Here is a 22,591-nt window from a genome sequence, read left to right on the forward strand (position 1 = left end):
CTATGGCCCTGTTTGGGACCGAGGTCCTCGGAATCGTGTATGCCACAATCGCAATCCTCAGAATCGCGCGGCGAGGCGCGTCTCGATTCTCGCGGCGTTCCATTTAAAAAAAAAAAAATTCTCGTGGTGCCCCGTTAAAAAAAAGAAGCGCGCGGCACGCGGTGCGGATAAGCGCGCATGCCCCGGGGCGTTTGGCGGGATTACGGCGGTCCCCGCGCGGAAACAAACGCGGCCTATAGACCTGGGTCGGTCGTCGGTTGTCAAGTCATAAGGGCATGTACAACAGTGAGACAGCTGCTGTCTCTAAGTTCTTAGAATTTACAACATAGACGGTTAAATAGACAGCTCGTACCACCCACAGACAGCTGCTATCTGTTTTGGTTGTCAACAAATCATTAAATGTTTGCATGCAACCATGATCCGCACAGTGTCGACGAGGAGGCGACGCTCCGTACAACGCGCAGCCAGCCGTCTTCTTCGCCTGGGAGCACGAGCGCTTGCCGTCGTCTCCCCACGCGACGGCTTTCCTCTCTCTCTTCAGTTACTGCAGTGAAGCGAGGGGGATTTTGCAAAACTTCCGTCGTGAGACGACGGCTGCCACGACAGTTGTACGTGCCCTAAGTGGACAAGTCATCTGCTCCGCTCTCCTCCACGGATGCAGTATCTGCTCTGTCCCACCGCGACTGCTCCGCTCTCCTCCACGGCTCCACTGCATCCTCGCCCAACTACGGCGTGGCATCTCCAGCAGCGGAGCCAGGTCGCCCCTATCTCCTCTTCCCGGCTGCCCCTGTGGGCCGCCGCCGCTCGCCAGTCGCACCCAGCTACGCCTTGCTCGCCGGCGTTGGTCTCGCCCGCAACTTGGCGCCGCCGGAAATCAATCGCCGAGGCAGAGCACGCGACTCGACCCACTATTTGCCCCCTGGGATCTATCCCGTCGGTCTGATGGCAACAACCAAGGTGCTATACTGATTTTGCAGTTTTTTTTGGTTGCTCCGTCAGTTGCTGATCATGTTTGTGCTCTGATGCCTGCAGATGAAGATTGTGCTCGGAGTGGACCTGCCCGACTACAAGCAGAAGAAGAAGGCGTTCAAAGCACTCTCCAACCTCTCTGGTATGGTACCACTTCCCCTCTTTCTGTTTTCACTGTTATCCACCAGTTCTGTCCAGTTTCGTTTGTGAATTCGTTGACGACAACAAATCGCTGCAACGTAACCTCAGGTATCGACTCCGTGACCATGGACACAAGGGCGCAGAAGATGACGGTCATCGGCTGCGTCGACCCTGTCGATGTCGTGTCCAAGCTGCGAAAGCTCTGGTTCACGGTGCACGTCATCACCGTCTCGCTGTCTGAGGAGAAGAAAGATTATAAGGATGGAGAAAAGAAGCCAGAAGAGCAGCCGAAGCCGAAGCCGAAGCCGGAGCCGCCGAAGCCGAAGCCGGAGCCGCCGGAGCCGTGCTCGTATCCGGGGTACTATTATGGCGTTCCGCATCCAGTGGAGTCGTTTACACTCGAGTTCTTAAACCATATCACAAATGATTTTTCTGAAGAGCTCATAATTGATCGTGGTAGGTATGGAGCGATTTACAAGGTATGATTGCTTCTTCTATCTTTTATATTTCAAACACCACCACCACTATTTAGCTACAAACCCATGTACCATATTAACAACACGGTTTAACAGGGAATACTTGTCAATGGGAAATGCATTGCGGTGAGGAAGCTTCATCTGAAACCGGGGATCGAAGAAGAAGAATTTAATAATGAGTTCAACAAACTTATGAGGATCCGACACCAGAACACCATCCGGTTAGTTGGGTACTGCCATCATGTAGCACAAGTGCCTGTTGAGCACAACGGAGAATATGTTTCTGCTAGAGTGGAAGAAAGAGCTCTATGTTTTGAATACTTGGAGGGACAAAGCCTTGACAAGCATCTTTCTAGTATGGTTATGCTCTACTTTCCGCATTTTTAAAAATAGTTATCTCTAAACTTTACATTGGCAATATGCTTTCTGTTTATTTGTACAGATGAATCATGTGGGCTTGATTGGTACATATGTTACAAAATAATTAGGGGAATTTGCGAGGGTTTACAGTATCTTCACAAGGGACTCGAGCATCCTATTTACCATCTGGACTTAAAACCAACAAACATTTTGCTGAATGACCACATGATCCCCCGGATTGGAGGTTTTGGTTTATCACTCTTTGATTCACTAGAAACCAACAACATATCAGAAGATATGGAAACAAGGTAAGTTAACAACCATCAGGAGTGATCAACTTATTATTAACTTCTTGTAAAATATGTTTTTTTGTACCATGCAGTGTATACATGCCACCAGAATACATCGATAAACAGCAAATCTCACCAAAGTTCGATGTATTCAGTTTGGGTGTTATAATCATACAAATAATGGCAGGAAAGGAGAGTTACTCCAAATACGCAGATACTCCTCCAGAAGAATTTATTCAGCTTGTAAGGAAAAATCCTATGTAATCATTTTTCACTAATATTGGTTTGTGTCTTACCTATAGGCATGCAATAATGCTGGCATCAAGTTTCAATTCTGCAGGTACATGGACTCTGGGCAAAGCGGGTGCCAGAAACAAGTTGGAGATATGCTTCTCGTGAAGTTAGAGCATGCATCGAAATAGCGTTAAAATGTGTGAAGTCTGACCGAGTGATGAGGCCTACAATAACCGAAATTGTAGATAAACTGAATAAGATTTATATTGCTGAAGGGTCTTCTATAGAACAGCTTTATAGGACAAGGGAGTTTACACTCGAGTTCTTAGAGCGTATTACAAGTAATTTTTCTATGGAGAACATAGTTGGGCGTGGTGGATTTGGAGTTATTTACAAGGTATAATTATTACTTGCATCTTCTATTTTTCAAATGGCACTACCGTTAACTACAAGAATCCATTTGCCATAACAACAACAGATCTTCAACAGGGAGTACTGGACAATGGAGAAGAGGTTGCTGTCAAGAAGCTTCACCCAATGGCGTGGATTGGCGACAGGCAATTATTTAAGAATGAGCTTAATAATCTTATGAAGGTCCAACACAAAAATATTGTACGGTTAGTTGGCTACTGCAACCATACAACACAAATACTTGTTGAGTACAATGGAAAACTTGTTGCTGCTAGTGTGGAACAAAGAGCTCTTTGCCTGGAATACTTGCAGGGTCTAAGCCTTGACAAGCACCTTTCTGGTATGATTTTTTTCTCTACTTAGACTTAGATTATATTAGGTTTTCTGCAACATTGTCAGCTACAAAATTAGGAAAGCATGATCAATTGAGTCGTCCTTGGATATATAAAAATAATTCATGTATGGGCCTGTCTTTTTACCTGAGACCCTGATAGTTGTTGTGTTAGAGGCGTTGGGACTAGGGATGGCAATTTTCCCTATGAAAACCGTAACCGAAAGTCTCATTTACCACGGCACGTTTTCGAATCGTTTCCGTACAGGTGATATCGTTTCCAACCATTACCGTATTTAAATTTGAATTTTCGGATTTCTTTTATTTAACGATTGCCGGTTGATGGGAGTAGTACTCTGAATAGTTAAATAGTGAAACCGGCAAACTTTCCAATCAACCGACAATCGTTTTCATATAGATGATATCGTTATCGACCATTTTCGATCGTTTTCATCCCTAGTCAGTGCTAAAATTTGCCCTGCGGAGGTCCATGGGCCCCCAAAAATTAAAGTGCATGTGTTCTATGGTCCGCGCATGGAGGATGGCAAAAGCGTTGAGCTGTTGAAGTGGAGTGGCCGCCAGCCCACCACCACCACTGCTCTGCTGCTAGCACTGTCATCGGTGAGGACTTAGGAGCACGGGGTGCTCAGGGAGGAGAAGGGCAGGTTGTTGAACGAGCTGCTGTCGCCGCAGTGGGCTCTCGATGGGAGGTCATCACCAAGAAGCATAGGTCGACGGGTTGCGGCCATGCGAGGAACTCCTCCGGCGGCTTGGCCATTGCCAGCATGATGTCCCCGAGCTCTTTTACAGTACACAATACTACTATTACGTAGTATATAGTATATATAAGATCTACCTGTTCATCATTATAGATAATTTAGTAATTATTACATTGTAAAAAATGATATTTCAAATGGAATGGTCTTTTAAACTTTATGCTAGTGTCAAAAATAAAATTATAATGATGCCATTTTTGTTCTTTTACCATAATACCCTTATACTACCTATACTACTCATGTATACTACTTATACCACATGTGAAGGTTTTAGTAGTATACAATTAATCCTGACCATCGGATATTTTTATACTAGTTCTTTTCGAACATTAGTATAGTCTAGTATTGTGTACCGTAAAAGAGCTCTCAGGGGCAAAAGTGCGCCATTTAGTCCCTGTTTACAACTACCTAGTACCTACTGGAGGATGGTGCTACGTTTCTCATAGAGAGGGATCCAGCATACGAAATAAGATTCTCTTGATCGTACAAACATATAAATGAAGTACAAAATTAAAGGTGATGACGCCCAGTACCTCAAAAATAGTTGGGTTATTTGGCTGAAATTTATCCATAGAAACACTTGATCCCTACATTTTACTTCTGGGTAACATGCTTTTTATTTACTTCTGTAGATGAGGCATGCAGACTTGATTGGGACACATGTTACAAAATAATCAAAGGAATTTGTGAGGGTTTACATTACCTTCATAATGGATCAGATCATCCCATTTATCATCTGGACTTAAAACCTGAAAATATATTGTTGGATAAAGACATGATGCCAAAAATTGGTGATTTTGGTTTGTCAAGACTCTTTGATTCGGTAGAAACGTATATAACGCAATCCGAAAATGTTACAGGAACACGGTAAGTTAATGATTCAGAATTAATTAATCAACTTATATTACGTTTTTCACAAATATATATAATTGTATTTGATTTAATGTAGCGGATACATGCCACCAGAATACATCCACAGACAGACAATCAGTCCGAAGTTTGACGTTTTTAGTCTGGGTGTGATAATCATACGAATGATGGCAGGAAAGAAGGGATACTTCGATTGTGTAGACACACCTCCAGAAGAATTTATTAAGCTTGTAAGAAAAATAAACGATACATGGAAACCATTCTTTTGCACAAATAATTTATTGTACCTCACCGCTGTATATGCATGCCTTTTTCTGCATTATATTTTAATTGTGCAGGTACATGGAAACTGGCGGAAGAGGCTGCAGGCAACAACAATGTCGTCGTACTATGCATCTCAGGAAGTGAGGACATGCATCGAAATTGCGTTAAGATGTGTGGACCATGACCGAGCGAAAAGGCCTACCATAGCCCAGATTGTTAATGAACTGAGTAACATTGGTACTGCTAAAAGTTCGGCAGCAGGTCAGGTATACATTCTCACTGCTCCATGAGTGGATGATATCCTTTTCTTCACAATTTGCCTTCTGTCTGTAAGGTGATAGCCGTCAGGGGCTAGTGGCTAGCTATTTTAGGACAAAAGTATACAATAAAAGATTCAGTAAAATATATTTAGTGTGAAAATATGTTCATGTTCGAACTACAAGTGATAAGGTATAGTTCAAATTTAAATAAATGTGCGTTGGTTACCTACAAGTGTTCGAATTATCTATGTGCAATAGTAGTGAGATAACCGGACATACAGACATGTTTTTCTCTTGCTCTAATAATTGTACGTACAATTTTCCTGATATATATTTTTTGGAACCAATTAAATATCTAAATGATAATGATTTAGATTTTTAAGCATCAATTCACTAGCCTGCACTCTTATCTCAGATACTTTGTTGGACTATTTAATACACATTCTGTATTGGAATGGCATACTTTTAATTTGATTAATTTGTGCACACTACTACTACTTACCTGTCTTATACGATTGTTATTCTTTTTTTTCTTGAGGAAAGAGTAATCATGAAGAGGACATCCATGATAGCTGTGTTCATAGTGAATTCAAATTTGTAAGTTCCTTTATCATATTCATATTTGGGATTAGTTCACCGATTAGCATTTTAGTAACCTTCCTTAGCTTAGCGTGTCTCTTATGTGGTGTAATTGCACTCTATTACAAATTCTTGATTAAAGTAATGTATGATATAATCAGAACAGTAAGCTCACATGGTATAATTATTTTTTTCCTAAGCATTGTTGAGTGTTTAACACTACAATAATATTTTTACTGCGGACTCCATATACATATGGGAAATCAACTCACAGAGAGCAAAGAAGTACGCGGCAGAGCAAATGACTATCTTTGCTATATATTCTCTATTTTGTGTGGATCCGTAAAGAATTTAAATGTTCCTTTCTGAATGTAGACGGCGTGGAGGGCCTCGTTATTGTTCACTCACTTCAAATATTGGTTGCCCCTCTTAGTTGCACTGGTTGCCATATTTTTGGCATGGCCTCGATTGTGTCCAGGTATATTGACGTATTACTTTCTTATAAGAAGTATTGACGTATTGTAGCTGAACAGGATCGCCTGGACACACGAGTATGTTGGCTTCACTTAACTTGCCTATGTTTCCAAAAATCTGCAGAGTCATGGTGCCGAGAAACTTGACGTACGTACAGAACGTCTTCATCAGCAGAACACCCAAAAGTACCCGTGCTGGTTTCTAGACTGTCAAGTGTCAAGCAAGCAAATGCCAATCTTCACATCTATTGTTTTCACAGCCTTATATATGTGCCATAATATGAATATGCTGATTGACATGAATAACTTCAGTGTTGAGAAAATTGGGATCCTTTTACGTAACCTTACTCCCTCCGTCCCAGAATAATATCCTAAAATATTATTCGTTTTAGTTTTTCTACGTACATGCATCTTATTATTATGTATTTAGACATAGTATATATCTAAAGTGCATATACCTAGAAAAGCCAAAACGAATAGTAATTTGGGATGAAGGAAGTATGTGATTGTTCTTTATTAATTATATTGTTAGATATTGTTAAATTCTTCTATGTCCTGAGAAAACCCTCACTATATATAAGTATGTCCAATTAATTATTGTTAAGCTCTTCTATGTCTTGAGAAAACCCTCTCTAATTATGTCCAATTTCTTCAGCCAGCTTCCTAATTTGTGACGCTTAGCACGGTGACTCGTTCTGGAGAAAACGGACTAAATGTTATAAGGTTGCGCTTTACTTGATTGGAAAACGTTGGATTATATCTACACACGTATCAATATTATATTATATGTAAGGATGAACCCTTGAAGAAAAAATATTAGAAGGATGGAAGCGTTAGCTAGGGCAACCATTTCTCCAACTGTCCATGACATATTTGCTCTACTGATGACCCACAATTTCCCACTGCACTGCCCATATTACACCGGGTCGTGTTCCGAGTACCCGGGGCACGCGACAAATAATGACCCAGAATTCTCCCCTCGGCATGCCAAAAACTCATCCAATGTACAACAATAAACAAATCCTTGACGACCAATTCTGTCGCATGTAACTATGCAAGACCCCACTTTTGTCATAGCTTGTCCACCATCTTGTGTGCCTTGTTTAACTACCCAAACCTGCCTACAAGTGGAATCAACAATTTTTCTAGGAAAAAAAAACATGTACGCACATGGAATCAGGAAGATTATTGCATATGAATTGCGGATAGATGTTACTTCCCATGCTGGCTACCCTTGTCGTTTATGATCGCTGGCTGCTATGCTATACCGTTGGCCTGGGCGATCCGAGGCAGGGAGTACGACGAAGGACTGACCGTGATCTCCGAATTTGACCGGCCTTCGCTGCAGCTTCGCCCGCGCCGCGCATGCCCCCGCCGCGACTTTGACCGCAACCCGCAGCGACTATTCCACCCTACTACGTCTCTTCTCCCTCTCTAATTTTATTTACGGGCCACTTGTTGCATCCGCCACCTCTTCCTTTGGAAAAATCAAATAGAACCGCACGTCCACACCAACTCCCCTGCTATCGCATCGGCTTCTTCCTCCGCGCTCTGCGTATAAAGCAGCTGCCTCGCTGCTCGCCAACTCACTCTCGCCGCCACCGGCCCGCCAGCTAGCTGCTAGCTCCGCCACCATCCATCTCTTTGCTTTGCTTCGATTTAATTTCCTGGTGGCCGTCGAGATCCGTCATCCATGGATGAAGTGTGGTCCTGCCTGCAGGACCTGCAGCAGCTGCAGGACGGCGACCTCGCCGGCCTCCACCCTTCTCCCGACCTCCACGACCATGACCCCTTCTGGCCAGCTCTAGCAGAGTACGTGCACTAGTGCTCTGCCTGCTTCATTCTTTTGGCTCATTCAGTGGAACTTGACCGCACGCTGTTATTAACATTCATGTGGTGTGATCTGTGCAGCTGCGCTGCCAGCTTCCTCGCCGGCGACGACACCGCGTGCTTCGGCGTCGCCGGCATCGACCTCTCCGGCGGCTCCGCTACCGGAAATGCGGTGGACGGCATGGACACGGCCAGCTTCTTCGCCGAGAACGACGACAACCACCACCTGATGCACCAGCAAGAGCAGCAGCAGCCGGTGTACTCGTCCTCGTCGCTGTCCTCCAAGCGCTCCCTCTCCATCGACAGCGGCGGCTCCTCGTCGACCTTCTTCTCTCTCGACGCCGCCGCCGCGGGCATCTTCTCGTCGTCGCACCACTCCGAGGCGCCGGCCGCCACGCAGGACCCGTTCGCCGGCGGCGAGGACGAGGCGCTCATGCGGGCCATGGTGGCCATCATCTCCTCGGCGTCGCCATCCTCCTCCGAGTCCTCGTCGCCGCCGCTCAGCCAGGACACCACGGCCGCCCTAGCCGCCGTAGCGCAGCCGCGCCCGTGCGGGGGCAACGCAAGCAACGTGACCGTCAGGAGCACCAGCCTCGCCGTGGGGCCGGAGGGGACGACGTCTCTGAGCAGCGCCGCCGGCGGCGGCCGGCAGCAGGAGGAGGACACCAGGGCGGCGGCCGGCAGCAATAACAGCAGCCAGGTCTACCACATGATGTCGGAGAGGAAGAGGCGGGAGAAGCTCAACGACAGTTTCCTCACACTGAGGTCCCTCCTCCCACCTTGTTCCAAGGTATGCAACTGTGCAATATGCATCCATTCATTCTTCATTCAAATCTCCTTGGTTGTTACATTGTTATTAATTAGGAGTACCAGTTTATCTTTCCATGAACACTATCTGCATGGCATGATCACCATCCTTTGGTGCAAGTTTAGTTTCCACCTTTCACTTGTTGATCATAAAAAAAAACCAACCTAGGAGGAGCTAAATGTGTCGCCATTAAAAAGAAGATATATCTAACTCGTCTCGATAAGAACTCGAACTTGGGTGGTCTGGACATACATTTACACACCTTCAACTAGTTGGCATTCAGATTTATTGATAAATGGTGTTTGCTATATAAACTCTAAGGTCCAATGCAAAAAAAAAATGGTCTTGTTTGTTATAAAACTGTAATATTCATATAAGATTAATATAGGACAATATAATCTTAATGTGTGAGATTAAACAACAAATGATATCACCGATCAAGTTTGCTGAAAAAAGATTAAGCAATGCATTTGACATTATTTGTTGTTTATCTTTACATGGATATATATATAGATCCGTTGCAACAACTTGACCTGCGCTATTGTAGAGACAGTCTAACCTAGAACATAGTCACACGGACGAAAATATGAAATTCTAGGTTGTCAATTTACGATAGGATGGTCTGAAAGGGACCCCAAGAAAGTTGTGCCAAGACCTGTTGCTTTTATGAGGCAGAGAATAGATCCGATCCTCTGGTCTTTTTTCAAAGGTGACTTGGAAGGATGGAAGTCTTGCCACTATGTCCAGCCTTGCGATGGGTAGCAATCTTTTGGAAAGGACATTGGCAGAGGAAGGTGTTTAGAAGCGCCCTAGAATAGATTCTTAAGATAAATGGTCCCTAGTTGCACAAGCGGAAAAGGTCCAATACAATGCATGGAAGCTTCCAAGAGGAAGTACACTTGTGGATCGGAGCTAATTGTGACGGAGACAAACAGGGCTATCCTAGGATTATGTATTAATAAATCGCAGGAGCTGGTGGAAGCTTTCAGCAAAATTGTTTAAGTTGCTGCTAACAAATGACACTACTTTTGGTCAATGCATGGTGCTGTCTTTCTGTACTGCATCAGAATACGCAGCCAAAGGCATAACATACATAAATAGAAAAGAATTCTTTTGTTAAAGAATATCGCTATAGCATCTATTAGAATAAAAGTGATATGCATGTTTATCTTTTTATATATATAAGAAGATCAAATAATTTTCTTATAGCAATTTTTCTTAGAGGATGATAACAATAAAATATTTGCTGAGTTGCAAAGTAGGACTTAGAAAGTCAAGCATGTTAGCTGGTCCATAGTTTTCTTCTTTCCAAGGAAGACATCAGCCGAGGAAGGCGATTGGAAGGATGTCTACTACTGTGGCCCACGAATACGCAACTTGACAATAGTTGGTGCCCGAGGCACAAGCAACAACCACAAAAAGGTCCAAAAGCCTAAACAGGTTGTTAAGGAGTATTGGGTTATTGGAAGGAGAACAAAAGCCACATCACCATCTACATTACTTTACAGCTTCCAGTGGTTGCCCCGAAACAACCTGTCGCCTGCATAGAAGTAGAACTGGAGGATATTAATTAGCAACATGCTTGACCGAGCTGTCCTAATCAGCCGAGAGGACAGCAGGTTAGGTTAGGATAAGCCACCCGGTGAATGAAGTCCCACTAATCAGGAAGTGCTAAAGGATAAAGGTGATACGCAGCTTCCGACGTAGTTCCAATGGAGAAATTGAATGCTAACTTTACTTTAGAAACATTTAAATTCACCACTATAGCAGGATCACAGCAATATTCTTTCCTTTACAATTTTTCTAATATAAACATTAGCCATGACATTTTTTTAAAGAAATAAAATTTGTTAAACCACCGTGTAACATATATACGTTGCATCTATCGCAGAAGGACAAGACGACGGTGCTGATCAACGCGGCGAGCTTCCTGAAGACGCTGGAGGCGCAGGTGTCGGAGCTGGAGGAGAAGAACGCCAGGCTGGAGAGGTACGTCCCCCGCGAGGGCGCCACCGCCGTGGCGGCGCACCACCGGAGGGCCAAGGTCCATATAAGCAGGGCGGCATCGGGCGACCGGCAGGTGATCAGCCTGGTGGTGATGGTGATGGTGGAGTGCGACATCGTGGACCTGGTGCTGCACGTCCTCGAGTGCCTCCGGTGGATGAGCGGCGTCAGCGTGCTCTCCGTCGACGCCGACACCTACTCGCCGCAGGCGCCGCTCAAGGCCCGCGCCAACATCAAGCTGCACATCACGGTAAAGCCTCATTAGCTCATGCTGATGACATTGTTAATTACTCTCTTCTTGCATTGCATCCCACTCAACTAATCTTCTCGTTTACGTGCCGTGCCATCTTTGCGAAAGAAACTAAGTAAAACAAGAAAAAGTCAGCATGCATGACATCTCTGGATTGAGTTTGGCCTGATTTAGAATTCAGGAATTATATATTATTTGCTCCATGTATAGGAAGGAATGGGTCCAAATAAAGCTCTTCTGCTGTAAACGGACAAACTACACACGCCATCCTGGCTGCTCATTTCGATCTTCTTGAGACAAATCAGCACGTAACTGTTGGTTGACTCGGTGTCTTTGTGATCATGGCAGGACGGCGACTGCTGGAACGAGGCGCTGTTCCACGAGACGATGACCAAGACCGTGCACGACGCGACCTCGTTCCCCTCCTCATCCTCCTGCGCCGCCCCGGCACCGCTCGTGGCCGCGGCCTAGTCAGCAGCAGGCCCGCCACGTAAGCCCCTGCCACCTCGGTTCTTCCGCCACAGGTTGGCTGTGAAGCGACCGGTTCAGCCATCGCCATGCGCGCGTGCTCGCTCCCATCCGCATTGAGCCCACATCAGTCAACGTTGGACTTTGAAGGGGTAAAATTAAACGTACCGGACGACGTGGTACGACGGGTTGGCATGGGTGGTTAACTAGAAAAGGTTATATTAGATTGTGGTTAGCAAGTAAGGAAACCCTGTGTGTTGCCCTAACGTGACAAGCGAAGTTGCAGATGATGGCACACTGAGGTTTTAGGTTGTATGATGCATGGTTAGTGGTAAGTACCGCCGCTTAAAAAAAAAACTAGAAGAGAAAAGGTGGTCCATATGTACATTGCTGGCACTTGGTTACCAACATATAATGGAGGAATTTTGTACATAGGACAGAAGCTCGCATGAGCACTAAAGATGAAGAATTGTGCACGCACGAAAGGATTGTGGTATCACCACATGCATTTGCATCGGGATCCAGTTCAACGCTACCTAGCAAAGTAGCAAGGCAAAGAATGCAATTTTTTTTCTTTCCGCAAGTGAGGGACCCACTGTAACCGCATTTTTATCTGTTCGCAGCGCACACAGGTGCTTCTCATCTCCGCTCTACTCCACTCATTTTCATTTCCATCATCTCTCTTCTCTTGCGAGCTCCGATCTCATGTCATCTCGTGACGAGCTCAACCGCTGGAAGCACAATGTGACGACGGAAAAGCTCACAGCAAAGGAGGCCGCTACTGCCTGCTGGCATGGGGCAGGACCCTACTGCAGAACTGCCTATCACCGTCGGTTTTGGTCGCCTTTGGACATATTAACAACAGTTACAGGTTCTACACATTAAACGTATATGTGGCTCTTTCCGTAGTATCCAAGACGTATAAATCTTACTATTACTAATTGGAGGCTCCTTTTGAAGCTTTCAGATGAAGCCACCTAGGATTCCTAGGTGGATACTCTAGAAAAAGAGAGAAATCCTAGTAATTCTCAAAAAAGGCAAAACATCCGACCATTAATCGATATATTTAAATCATCATAGCCATTGGATCTATTATGTTTTCTAAAAAATTACCCACCTATGCCATTATGAAAATAGCCTTAACCCCCTAAATCTATATATAAATTACCCACCTCTGCCGTCATATAAAATAAACTAAACTAACCCCCTAATCTTCATCCAAATTACCCACTTATGCCATTATAAATAATATTTAAAATAACCCCCTAATTTGCAACTGAATTGCCTACCACTATTACTTTAAAAACTTAAAATGACCTCTTAAATTTCCATCTATATTAGCCACACATGCCATTATTAAAAATAACATGAGGTAACCCTACGTTTGAATCAAATAGCCTTAATTAAAAATATACAACAATATATGATCCTAAATCGTGTATATCTTTCACTATTGGTATACGATATAATAATTAAGGTCCATATGTATGATGTGTGTCACCATTTATAAAGTGATGAGAATATAGATTTCTATGCTAAAATTATATCTCAAACTTAAGGTTCATTAAACAAATTCAAGCGCATACCTGCGATGCAAAGTGAAAAGTTAAAGATTATAAATGTGGATGAAAATATTATAGAGTAATTACTAACTAAAATCTATCACAATTGGATGAAGATATTAAGTATATATACATAAGTATTGCGTTCGAATATTTAACAAACGAGAGGTAGCTTATGGTAATAGTTTTGTAGCAATGTAGTCTCATTTTTTTTCTGTTGGAGACTCCGCATTAGCTTCCACGAGACAAGCTAGAAAAAAGAGACAAATTCTCATAAAAATTAAAAACATCAAACACCAATCCTGCAAACTCTAATAATGATAGCCATTGATCTATTATATTTTCTAAAAAGTCACCCATCAATGTCATTGTGAAAATATTCAAAAATAAGTTATAAACCTATATCTAAATTACCGAGCTTAGCTATTATAAAAAATAATCTAAAGTAACCCCATAATCTTCATCCAATTTACTAATACACATCATTATGAAGCATAATTTAAAATATCATTCTAAAATTTTATCTATGTTACCCACGTTTGTCATTATTAAAAATAACCTAAAGTAAATATCTAAATATTAATCTAATTATCTTCATGTGCATCATACATAAATGTCAAAAAGTAAACTAATATATAATTTTAAATTACCTATTTATGTTATTGTTAATATAAAATACTAAGTTAAAGTATATACACGTGATGAGTGCCACCATTTAGACCATTTATACATGTATGTGAGGAATCAATGAAAAATATTGATTTGTATGCTAAACATAATGTATGGAGGATTGGAGGTGTGATACAAAATGAAAAAAGTACGAAGATGGATGAAAACGTTGTTGGGGGGAAATATTAACGACCTCCTTATGCCCCTTAAACAAAGCTCATAAGGGCCCGGGCCCACCTGCGGCGACAGTGACCTCCGCCGACTCGGCATGGACAGGGAGCATCCCACTTCGCCTCGCCCGACCCATGGTCCCAGGGTCGGACACGCCCGACCCCTCACCGCAAGGCTCCGCCTCGCCCGACCTATGGTCCTAGGGTCGGACGCATTCGGGCCGAGAAGACAGGGCTTCGCCTCGCCCGAGAGCGGGCGCGGATCAGTAGACGAGGGCGCAGATCTCGTGGGCCCCCACCAACCTCGCCATAAATGCGAGGTGGCTCTAGCGCGCAGAAAGGCTCCCGCGCTCCTCGACGTGACCCACCACAGTATTCGGGCGGTACACTGTAGCCATGACTGCACAGGCTACAACGGCACCGTCCTAATCCGCTGCCTCCCCTGTTCGTCGTAGGGCGCTCATTACCCACGCCCCCTATCACAGGAGGGAGCGCCGCCCGATTTCACGCTCAGTCCGGCGGCAGAGACATGTTGGCCCTACCTCCCGGCCAGCATGCAGGGCTACAGAGGTCGGCCGTCCCCCATGACGTGCACAGCTGCGGCGGCCGGACATTATCATCATCATGCATGGCTACAGTGGTCGGACGCCACACACACACATCTCGCACGCTCGGCAATGATGGTCGATCGGAAGGTTGTCGACAGGACCCAACAACAGCCGCCCCCCTCCGGCAGTCACGCTGACGGGAGACAGAGACTGGAAGGGAAGGCGGCGACCCCGGGGACTCGGCCCTTCCCCCTATGCTTTACTTTACTTTACTTGCTTATCTCTTTTACTTCTCCTGACTCCTGGCTCAATTGTAACTCCCGTCTCTTCCTTACGCTATAAAAGGAGGACCGGGGGGACTGAGCAAAGGACAGGTCTCAAACCAACCGAACACCCCCCAACTCACACTCTCTCCATACGAGCATCAGTGCACACCCAAGAGATTTGGGACCAGCTGCCCTCTCTCATCCATTTGTGACCTCTACTACAAACTCTGCACGAGTAACATGAGCTGCCTCTCATACTGGATGTTGGGCTATTCCTGCCCGAACCAGTCTAACCCCGTGTCCTCTCGTGCAAACCATCCGAGCCTTACACGCATAAAAACAAATTCACTTGTTGTTGTTTTGACTCGTAATTCTTGACAACGACAAACGTGCATAGAGTAATTATTAATTAGAAATCAATCACAACTGGATAAAGATAGGTACATATCTATATAAGTATTATGTTAAAGTATTAAAAAATAAGAGAGTAGTAGGTAAACAATTTTGATTATTAGTTAGGAGTTTAATTTTTACATAATTTTCAAATACAATAGCTTCTAAAAATATTAGCCCGTGCGGGAGCATGGGTTGATGGACTAGTATACTTAATTTGATAGTAATACTATCAAATATTCGAGCCTTGGAACCATACCCAAATACAAGGAACAATAAAGTTTTCACAGCCAAATCTGCACACTGTAAAAATTTTAGTATAACATACTATATGAGATAATAATGAATCAACAAAAATAATCACTACATGAGAATATCTTTTCCTGGCAAAGATGCAAGAACTCCCGCTAAAGCAAAGAAACTAAGAACACCGCTGAAGAATTTTGTACTGCATCAGGAACTTGTGCCATCCAGAAGTCTATGCACACTGAAATACTAGAATATGCAAAGAATCCAACAACTCCAGTCAAAGTCGTAGTTGGAGCCATGCTTCTGGGATAAAGATCAACGAAGAAGGCAATGCACCTCGCTGCACAATAAAAGGAGTCGACATAGCGCAGAACATAAGCATAGGAGAAGTTCGAAGATTGTCGGTGTTTTATACCCGGCAACCTACCGAGGGGTATCTCGAGGTAGTAGATTGGTTGGTGGGGGATCGCCGGACTTAGAACTTGATGGTAAAAGCGAGGACATTAGACATGAATTTATACAGGTTCGAGCCGCCAGAGTAGCGTAATACCCTACATCCTGTTTTGGGTGTTGTATATCGCACCCTGCGCTATTGAGGTATGAGTTGAGCCTATGTTGGTCTAGGCTTGAGGTGGTTCCACCGATCTAGATACCCCTGCCCTCCTTTATATACTCAGGGGGCGGGATTACTAGTCGGTTACAAGGAGGAATCCTAGTAGAATCATAAGGTATGACTCCTAGTAGGATTACAGGGAAATTCTAGTAGGAGTCAGTCTTCTTCCTTCCTTGCGGGTACTGGGGATCTATCCCCGACAAGCTCCTGAGCACTTCATAGTCAAGTGCAGCAACCATTGAGTACTTCTAAGATCCTCGCCAAGTAGTTCTGGTGCTCCTCGAGTACTTTGTTTGGCTGAATCTTCAAAGTTCCTCAAAGCTTCCATTAGACTATGGTGTGCTCAAGCCCTAATAGTCTTGATTTTGTAATCCTCATCTTCAGATTGAGATATGGAGTAGCCCTCGAGCCTTAGGTTGAATCGAATAATTGGGCTGAAGGTCAATAAGATCTTGAATCTTCTTCTTTCATCTTGAAAAAATTGAATCTTCTTCTTTTGTCTTGAAAAAATCAATTGTTGGGTGTAGCTTATCAGCCCCCGAGCCTTGGAATGATTAAATAATCAATCCGAGGGTTTTTGGTCTTCACGCAAGTCATCATCTGAGTAGTTTTGCGGTGTCCAACCCCCGAGCTTTTAAGCTAGGTGAGCTGTAGGAGTCATGTTCAGTAGTTATTGGTGCCCAGCCCCCGAGTATGGGAGCTAGCGGGGCCACTGGAGGTATTTCGAGTAGTAATTGGTGCTTAGCCCCTGAGTTTGGAAGCTAGTTGAGCCATTGGAGGTACACTAAGCATCATGGAGAGTTGCGGTCGAAGCTTGACCTGAAAAAAGAGATGCATACATTATGTAGCATATTTGTAGAATACTAAAACTACTGAAATTTATTCAGTGATGAATGTAAATGTTTTGTGTAGTGCTCTTATTTCGATCATATTTCTCTCGAGTAGTTAGCCTGTTACGTTTAGGCTCCCAGTCCCTGTTTAGCCATTGCCATTATGTGTGAGATCTATCTCGTATACGTGTATTGGCACTGTTGCTACGCGTATGAGATCTTTGTCTTGTGTACGCATCCTAGCATTTTAGGCATGACAGAAGATCTGAGGCTTTCACACATTAAGGTATGTTCTACTTGAGTAGATTAACGACCACTAAGAAGAGACATTGAAAATAAGTAGTTGACATTGCGATAAAAAAACTGCGCGATTGCACGTAAAGTAGTCATTTAGACTTTTTTGCCTTTTGGCGAGAAGAGCGCGTGTTGTCGCGCACAGAATTTGTGCCTCCTTAGGGTGTAGCCGCTATGAGCCTCCAGCACTCAATGCACCAAACTTCGTGGCATAGCCTTCTAATTCGGTGTACCAAGCCCGTGGCAAAACTTCCGGAACTCAATGCACTAAACCCGTGGAGATAGCCTCCGTAATTCGGTGTACCGAGCCCATGGCTTTCGATTAACATGCCCCAGAAATATTTTGGCAAAGTGTAGCTCTGGAGGGTAATTCCCATCGAGAGGCATACACAAATAAGTTCTCGGCGCGTTGCCCATCATGTGGAAACAAGCCAGAAAAATTATATGAAATAATTAGAAAAGTGACTTAGCTTGATTCATGGACGATTGTTGATGAAGCCGTGATGGTCGTCGATGAAGCCGCAACGGTTATTGATGAAGCCAACTAGTCGAAGTTGATTCCAACTAGTTATTGATGGCGTGAGGCTTGCCCCGACTAGTTTCTAGTCGAGACGAGTAGTTGTCGTCGTCGGTGAGTTGATGCGGCCGGACGTCGGGTAGCAGTGCTCGCGTACATCTCTTGTGTGCACCAAGCGAAGATCTTGAAGCCTTCCTTGTGCGTGTAGCACAAATTCCTCAAAATTGCTTTGCATAGGAAGTACTCGGATTTGTGTGCCATATCCTTGCCTTGATCCACGTGAGGAATAGCTATTTTTTCTTTTTTTTAACTCTGGCTTGGAAGCAACACCACTTTGAGTCGAACTCCACCTCTAGTTAGGAGAGCCAATAAGACATGCAGATTAGCGTTGGATGGAGAACTCACCGAGTTAAAGTTCGAATCGGATTCTGCATTGTCTTCGTCTTCACAACGTGTCTGATGTAGCATTATGCCGAGAGATCAGCACGGATCAACAACAGGAGTAGCATTATGCCGAGAGATCAGCACGGATCAACAACAGGAGAATGGCAAATGCCGAGCCAACAAATCAACAATAGGAGAATAGCGAACCCATCGCTCAACAAATTGATTTTGATAATGAGATCCTTCAAGCTCGCCCCATGATCTCGACGATCACCCCTACATGGCATGCCAGATGTCGATGTTTTATACTTGGCAACCTACCGAGGGGTATCGCCAAACGAACTTGATGGTAAAAGCGAGGACACAAGGCATGGATTTATACAGGTTTGGGCTGCCAGAGTAGCGTAATACCCTACATCCTGTTTGGGGCATTGTATATCACGTCCTGCGCTTGGGTGTTGAGGTATGAGTTGAGCCTATGTTAGTCTAGGCTTGAGGTGCTTCTGCAGATCTAGGTACCCATACCTTCCTTTATATACTCCAGGGGGTGGGACTACTAGTCGGTTACAAGGAGGAGTGCTAGTAGAATTATAAGGTATGAGTTCTAGTAGGATTACATGATAATCCTAGTAGGAGTTCGTCTTCTTCCTTCCTTGCGGATACTGGGGATCTATCCCTGATAAAGATCCCCAGTACAAGAAAGCCTTGCATATTCTCTAAACCACCTAGAGCCTAGTAGCATCATACCACCAGTAAATTAGCTCTTCGCTCAGTGTATCATAAACAGTTGTAAGGTAATTTCCACTTTTCTTTAGCCATGTATTTGGGGTTCCCGAAAAGGAACCATATGTAAGCTTGGATGTATTGATGAAGAAGTTTCTTTTTAATATCCATGTGCTTGCTGGTTTGATTTTCTAGGGACCCTATAGGAGAAACTTCTCATTTTATACCGAATCTGGTGATCATAGAGAAATATATGGCCGTAGAAAAGTGTTCCCTCTGGGTGGAACTGTATGGGGAAATGACAGAAACTAGGAAAATGACAGAAACTTTTGCTGTTTAGTAACACCGGTAGATAACCAGGGAGAGAAACTGCTTTTCAATACAATCTTGCAATAAATATGGTGAGTGCGGAGTAAGATTTTACAACAACAAAGTTAACGGGCTATTACAATAGGTCTCGCAAACTCGAAAGATCCTGTGAGTATTCAATTCCAATCATACGAAACAAAATCATACATAATCACAAAAGGACAAAAAAATTTCTATACATACTCTTATATAAGCTGCATATTCTAATACGAATATTATAATCATACAAGATAAATAACCCAACCTGAATATTCTAATCAAGTCCCTTAATCACATATAGACAAATACCCCTCTCTAATATATAAATTCAACCCTCATTTTTTATCTGTTGGTATACGAGCTAGGTTGAATATTGAATGATTAAGTTATCTACATTTTGTAGTTAATACCAGAAAGGTTTTGAATACGAAAGACAATATTAATATTAGGTGCAGATTTAATAAGACCGAAGATCATATTTGGCATACCTCTCATAGTCAATTAAATTTAATTGTCAATCTAATATATAACTTCTATATTACTTGGGGAAAAAAAGATGAATTAAACCATAAAATAGAAAGTTTAAGCAAAGAGAATCAGCAAATCACAGAAAAATATTTGATTATACAAACCAAAATAATATTAGTTTTACACATATTAGAAGAATTTAAAACAAATCTAGGTATGATCAGTAAAAATAGTGATTATGTTAAAGAAGCTACCAATACCCACATTCCAAATAAATTAGAATTTAAAGAAATAACCCAAAGCTTCGAGAATCCTAATACATTTCAAATAATTGATGAAGTCAAAATATTAATAGAAGATCTAAAAGTACTCATTATTTATTAGTTATCTGAATATAGTTATGCATTAATAAAAACATGAAAATATTTAATGCCACCGATTAGTTTCTCAAATTACGACACTCCTAGGGAAGACTTCAGAATAATAATAAGACAAAATAATACTAAACTTCAACTTCTAGTCCAAATATTAGAAAAAATAAATAGTGATCAAAGTAATAAAGATATAATTCTAGCTTCATGAGGAATAGTTTTATCCAGTGAATCAATAAATTCAGAAAATGGAATTATATAAAAGCCTTGTCATAAGAGACAAATATCCAATTAGTTAGGCCAGATACAAAACCATTAACATTGTTCGATAGATTAAAATGCAAAAGTGATTTTATTGATAATTTAGATGAGGTCATATATATAGACATATATTATATTGATAATTAAATGGATAACTAATTTATCCATTTAATCTACTGAACAAAGTTTATAGTTTTGTATCTTGCCTAACTAATTGGATAATTTTGTCTCTTATGATGAGGCTTTTAGATATCCTATTTTTCTAAATTTATTGATTTACTAGATGAAACTATTCGTGATGAAGGTAGTATTATATCTTTATTACTTTCATCACCATTTAATTTTTCGAATATTTGAACTAGAAGTTAAAGTATAGTATTTTTTTTGTCTTATTATTACTACAGAATCTTCCTTAGGAGTGTTGTAATTTGAGAAAACAATCCGTGAAGTTAATATTTTCCTGTTTCTTTTAAAGCTTGATTATATTCAGACATATAATTAAGAAATAATGAGTGTGTTTAGATATTGTATTAGCATTTTGACTTCACCAATTATTTGAGATGTATTAAGATTCTCGGAGCTTTTGGTTATTTCTTTAAATTCTAATTTATTTAAAATATGGGTATTGGTAGCTTCTTTAATATGATCACTATTCTTACTCATCGTACCTAGATTTGTTTTAACTTCTTCTACTGTGTGTAAAACTAAGCTTATTTTGGTTTGTATAATCGAATATTTTTCTGTGATTTGTTGATTCTCTTTACTTAAACTTTTTATTTTATGGTTCTATCCATCTTGTCCTTTCCCCAAGTAATATAGAAGTTATATATTAGATCACCAATTAAATTTAATTGACTATGAGAGGTATGCCAAATATGATCTTCGGTATTATTAAGTCTACACCTAATATTAATATTATCTTTCGTATTCACGATCTTTCTGGTATTAACTACAAGATTAAGTTAACTTAACCGTTCAATATTGAACCTGGCTCGTATACCAACAGATAAAGAAAGAGGGCAGAATTTATATATTAGAGAGTTGTCTATATGTGATTAAGTGACTTGATTAGAATATTCAGATTGGATTTTTTGACTTGTATGATTATAATATTCGTATTAGAATATGAGCTTGTACGAGAGTATGTATAGAATTCTTTTTATCATTTTGTGATTATTATGTATGATTTTATTTTATATGATTAGAATTGAATATTTCACAAGATCTTTCAGGTATGCGAGACCTATTGCAATAGCCAGTTAACTTTGCTATTCTAAAATCCTACTCGGTACTCACCATATTTATCGCAAGATTGAATTAAAAATTTGTCTCTCTCCCTGGTTATCTACTGGCATGACTAAACAGTAAAAGTTTATGTCGTTTGCCCAGACAGTTCCACCTAAAGGGAACACTTCTCTGTAGTCAGATGGTTCTCTGTGATTGCCAGATTTGGTATAAACGAGAAGTTTCTCCTATAGAGTCCCTAGCACAGATACTCGTACCGAGAAATCAAACCCGCAGAAACACGGATATTAAAAAGAAACTACTTCATTAATACAAGCAAACTTACATATGGTTTTTGCTTTCGGAACCTCAAATACTTGGGTAAAGAAAAGAGGAAAATTACCTTACAACCGCTTATGATACACTGAACGATGAGCTAATTTAAATGTGGTATGCTACTACTAAGTTCTAGGTGGTTCAGAGAATATGCAAGTTTTTCTGGTATCGGTGATCTGCGAACTTCCCCGATGCCTCTATTCTGCGCTGTGTCGACTCCTTTTATAGTGGAGCGAGGAGCACTACCTTCTTCGTTCGTTGATCTTTATCCCTGAAGTATGTGGCTCTAACTGTGATTTTGACTGGAGCTATTGGATTCTTTGCATATTCTAGTACTTCACTGCGCATGGACTCAGGACTTTGGATGGTCTCCTGAGGCAGTACTAAATTCTTTAGTGGTGTTCTTGGCTTCTTTGCTGCAGCGGCATTCCTTCTTCTTTGCCAGGAAGAGATATTCATGGAGTGATTATTTTTGTTGATTCATTATTATCTCAAATAGTATATTATACTAAAATTTTTACATGGTGCAGATTTAGCTGTGAAAACTTAATTATTTCTTGTACGTGGGTAT

At 42.0% G+C, this 22,591-nt stretch overlaps 2 protein-coding genes across 4 annotated transcripts; both read left to right on the plus strand.

The window, feature by feature from the left end:
- Positions 1–632: 632 nt before the first annotated feature.
- Positions 633–6,977, plus strand: LOC101779886 (dual specificity protein kinase zak2). 3 transcript variants are annotated; one of them, XM_004968972.3, is made up of 14 exons: positions 633–957; positions 1,033–1,111; positions 1,219–1,589; positions 1,683–1,941; positions 2,029–2,254; positions 2,329–2,479; positions 2,577–2,867; positions 2,960–3,221; positions 4,621–4,855; positions 4,938–5,088; positions 5,197–5,388; positions 5,926–5,979; positions 6,337–6,439; positions 6,559–6,977. In XM_004968972.3, the coding sequence occupies exons 1-14, from the start codon at positions 943–945 to the stop codon at positions 6,579–6,581; spliced, it is 2,412 nt and encodes an 803-aa protein (XP_004969029.1). In that variant the 5' UTR covers positions 633–942; the 3' UTR covers positions 6,582–6,977. The 3 variants fall into 3 exon arrangements, with proteins under 3 accessions (XP_004969029.1, XP_004969031.1, XP_004969030.1); XM_004968974.3 differs by having other exon boundaries at positions 640–957; positions 5,921–5,979; XM_004968973.3 differs by lacking the exon at positions 5,926–5,979 and having other exon boundaries at positions 640–957.
- A 991-nt stretch (positions 6,978–7,968) lies between these two features.
- LOC101780831 (putative transcription factor bHLH041) lies at positions 7,969–12,279 on the plus strand. Its single transcript, XM_004968975.3, has 4 exons — positions 7,969–8,246; positions 8,346–9,054; positions 10,964–11,326; positions 11,675–12,279. The coding sequence occupies exons 1-4, from the start codon at positions 8,128–8,130 to the stop codon at positions 11,795–11,797; spliced, it is 1,314 nt and encodes a 437-aa protein (XP_004969032.1). The 5' UTR covers positions 7,969–8,127; the 3' UTR covers positions 11,798–12,279.
- Positions 12,280–22,591: the final 10,312 nt, after the last annotated feature.

Source organism: Setaria italica, chromosome V, assembly GCF_000263155.2.
Source record: "Setaria italica strain Yugu1 chromosome V, Setaria_italica_v2.0, whole genome shotgun sequence".
Taxonomy (NCBI): domain Eukaryota; kingdom Viridiplantae; phylum Streptophyta; class Magnoliopsida; order Poales; family Poaceae; genus Setaria; species Setaria italica.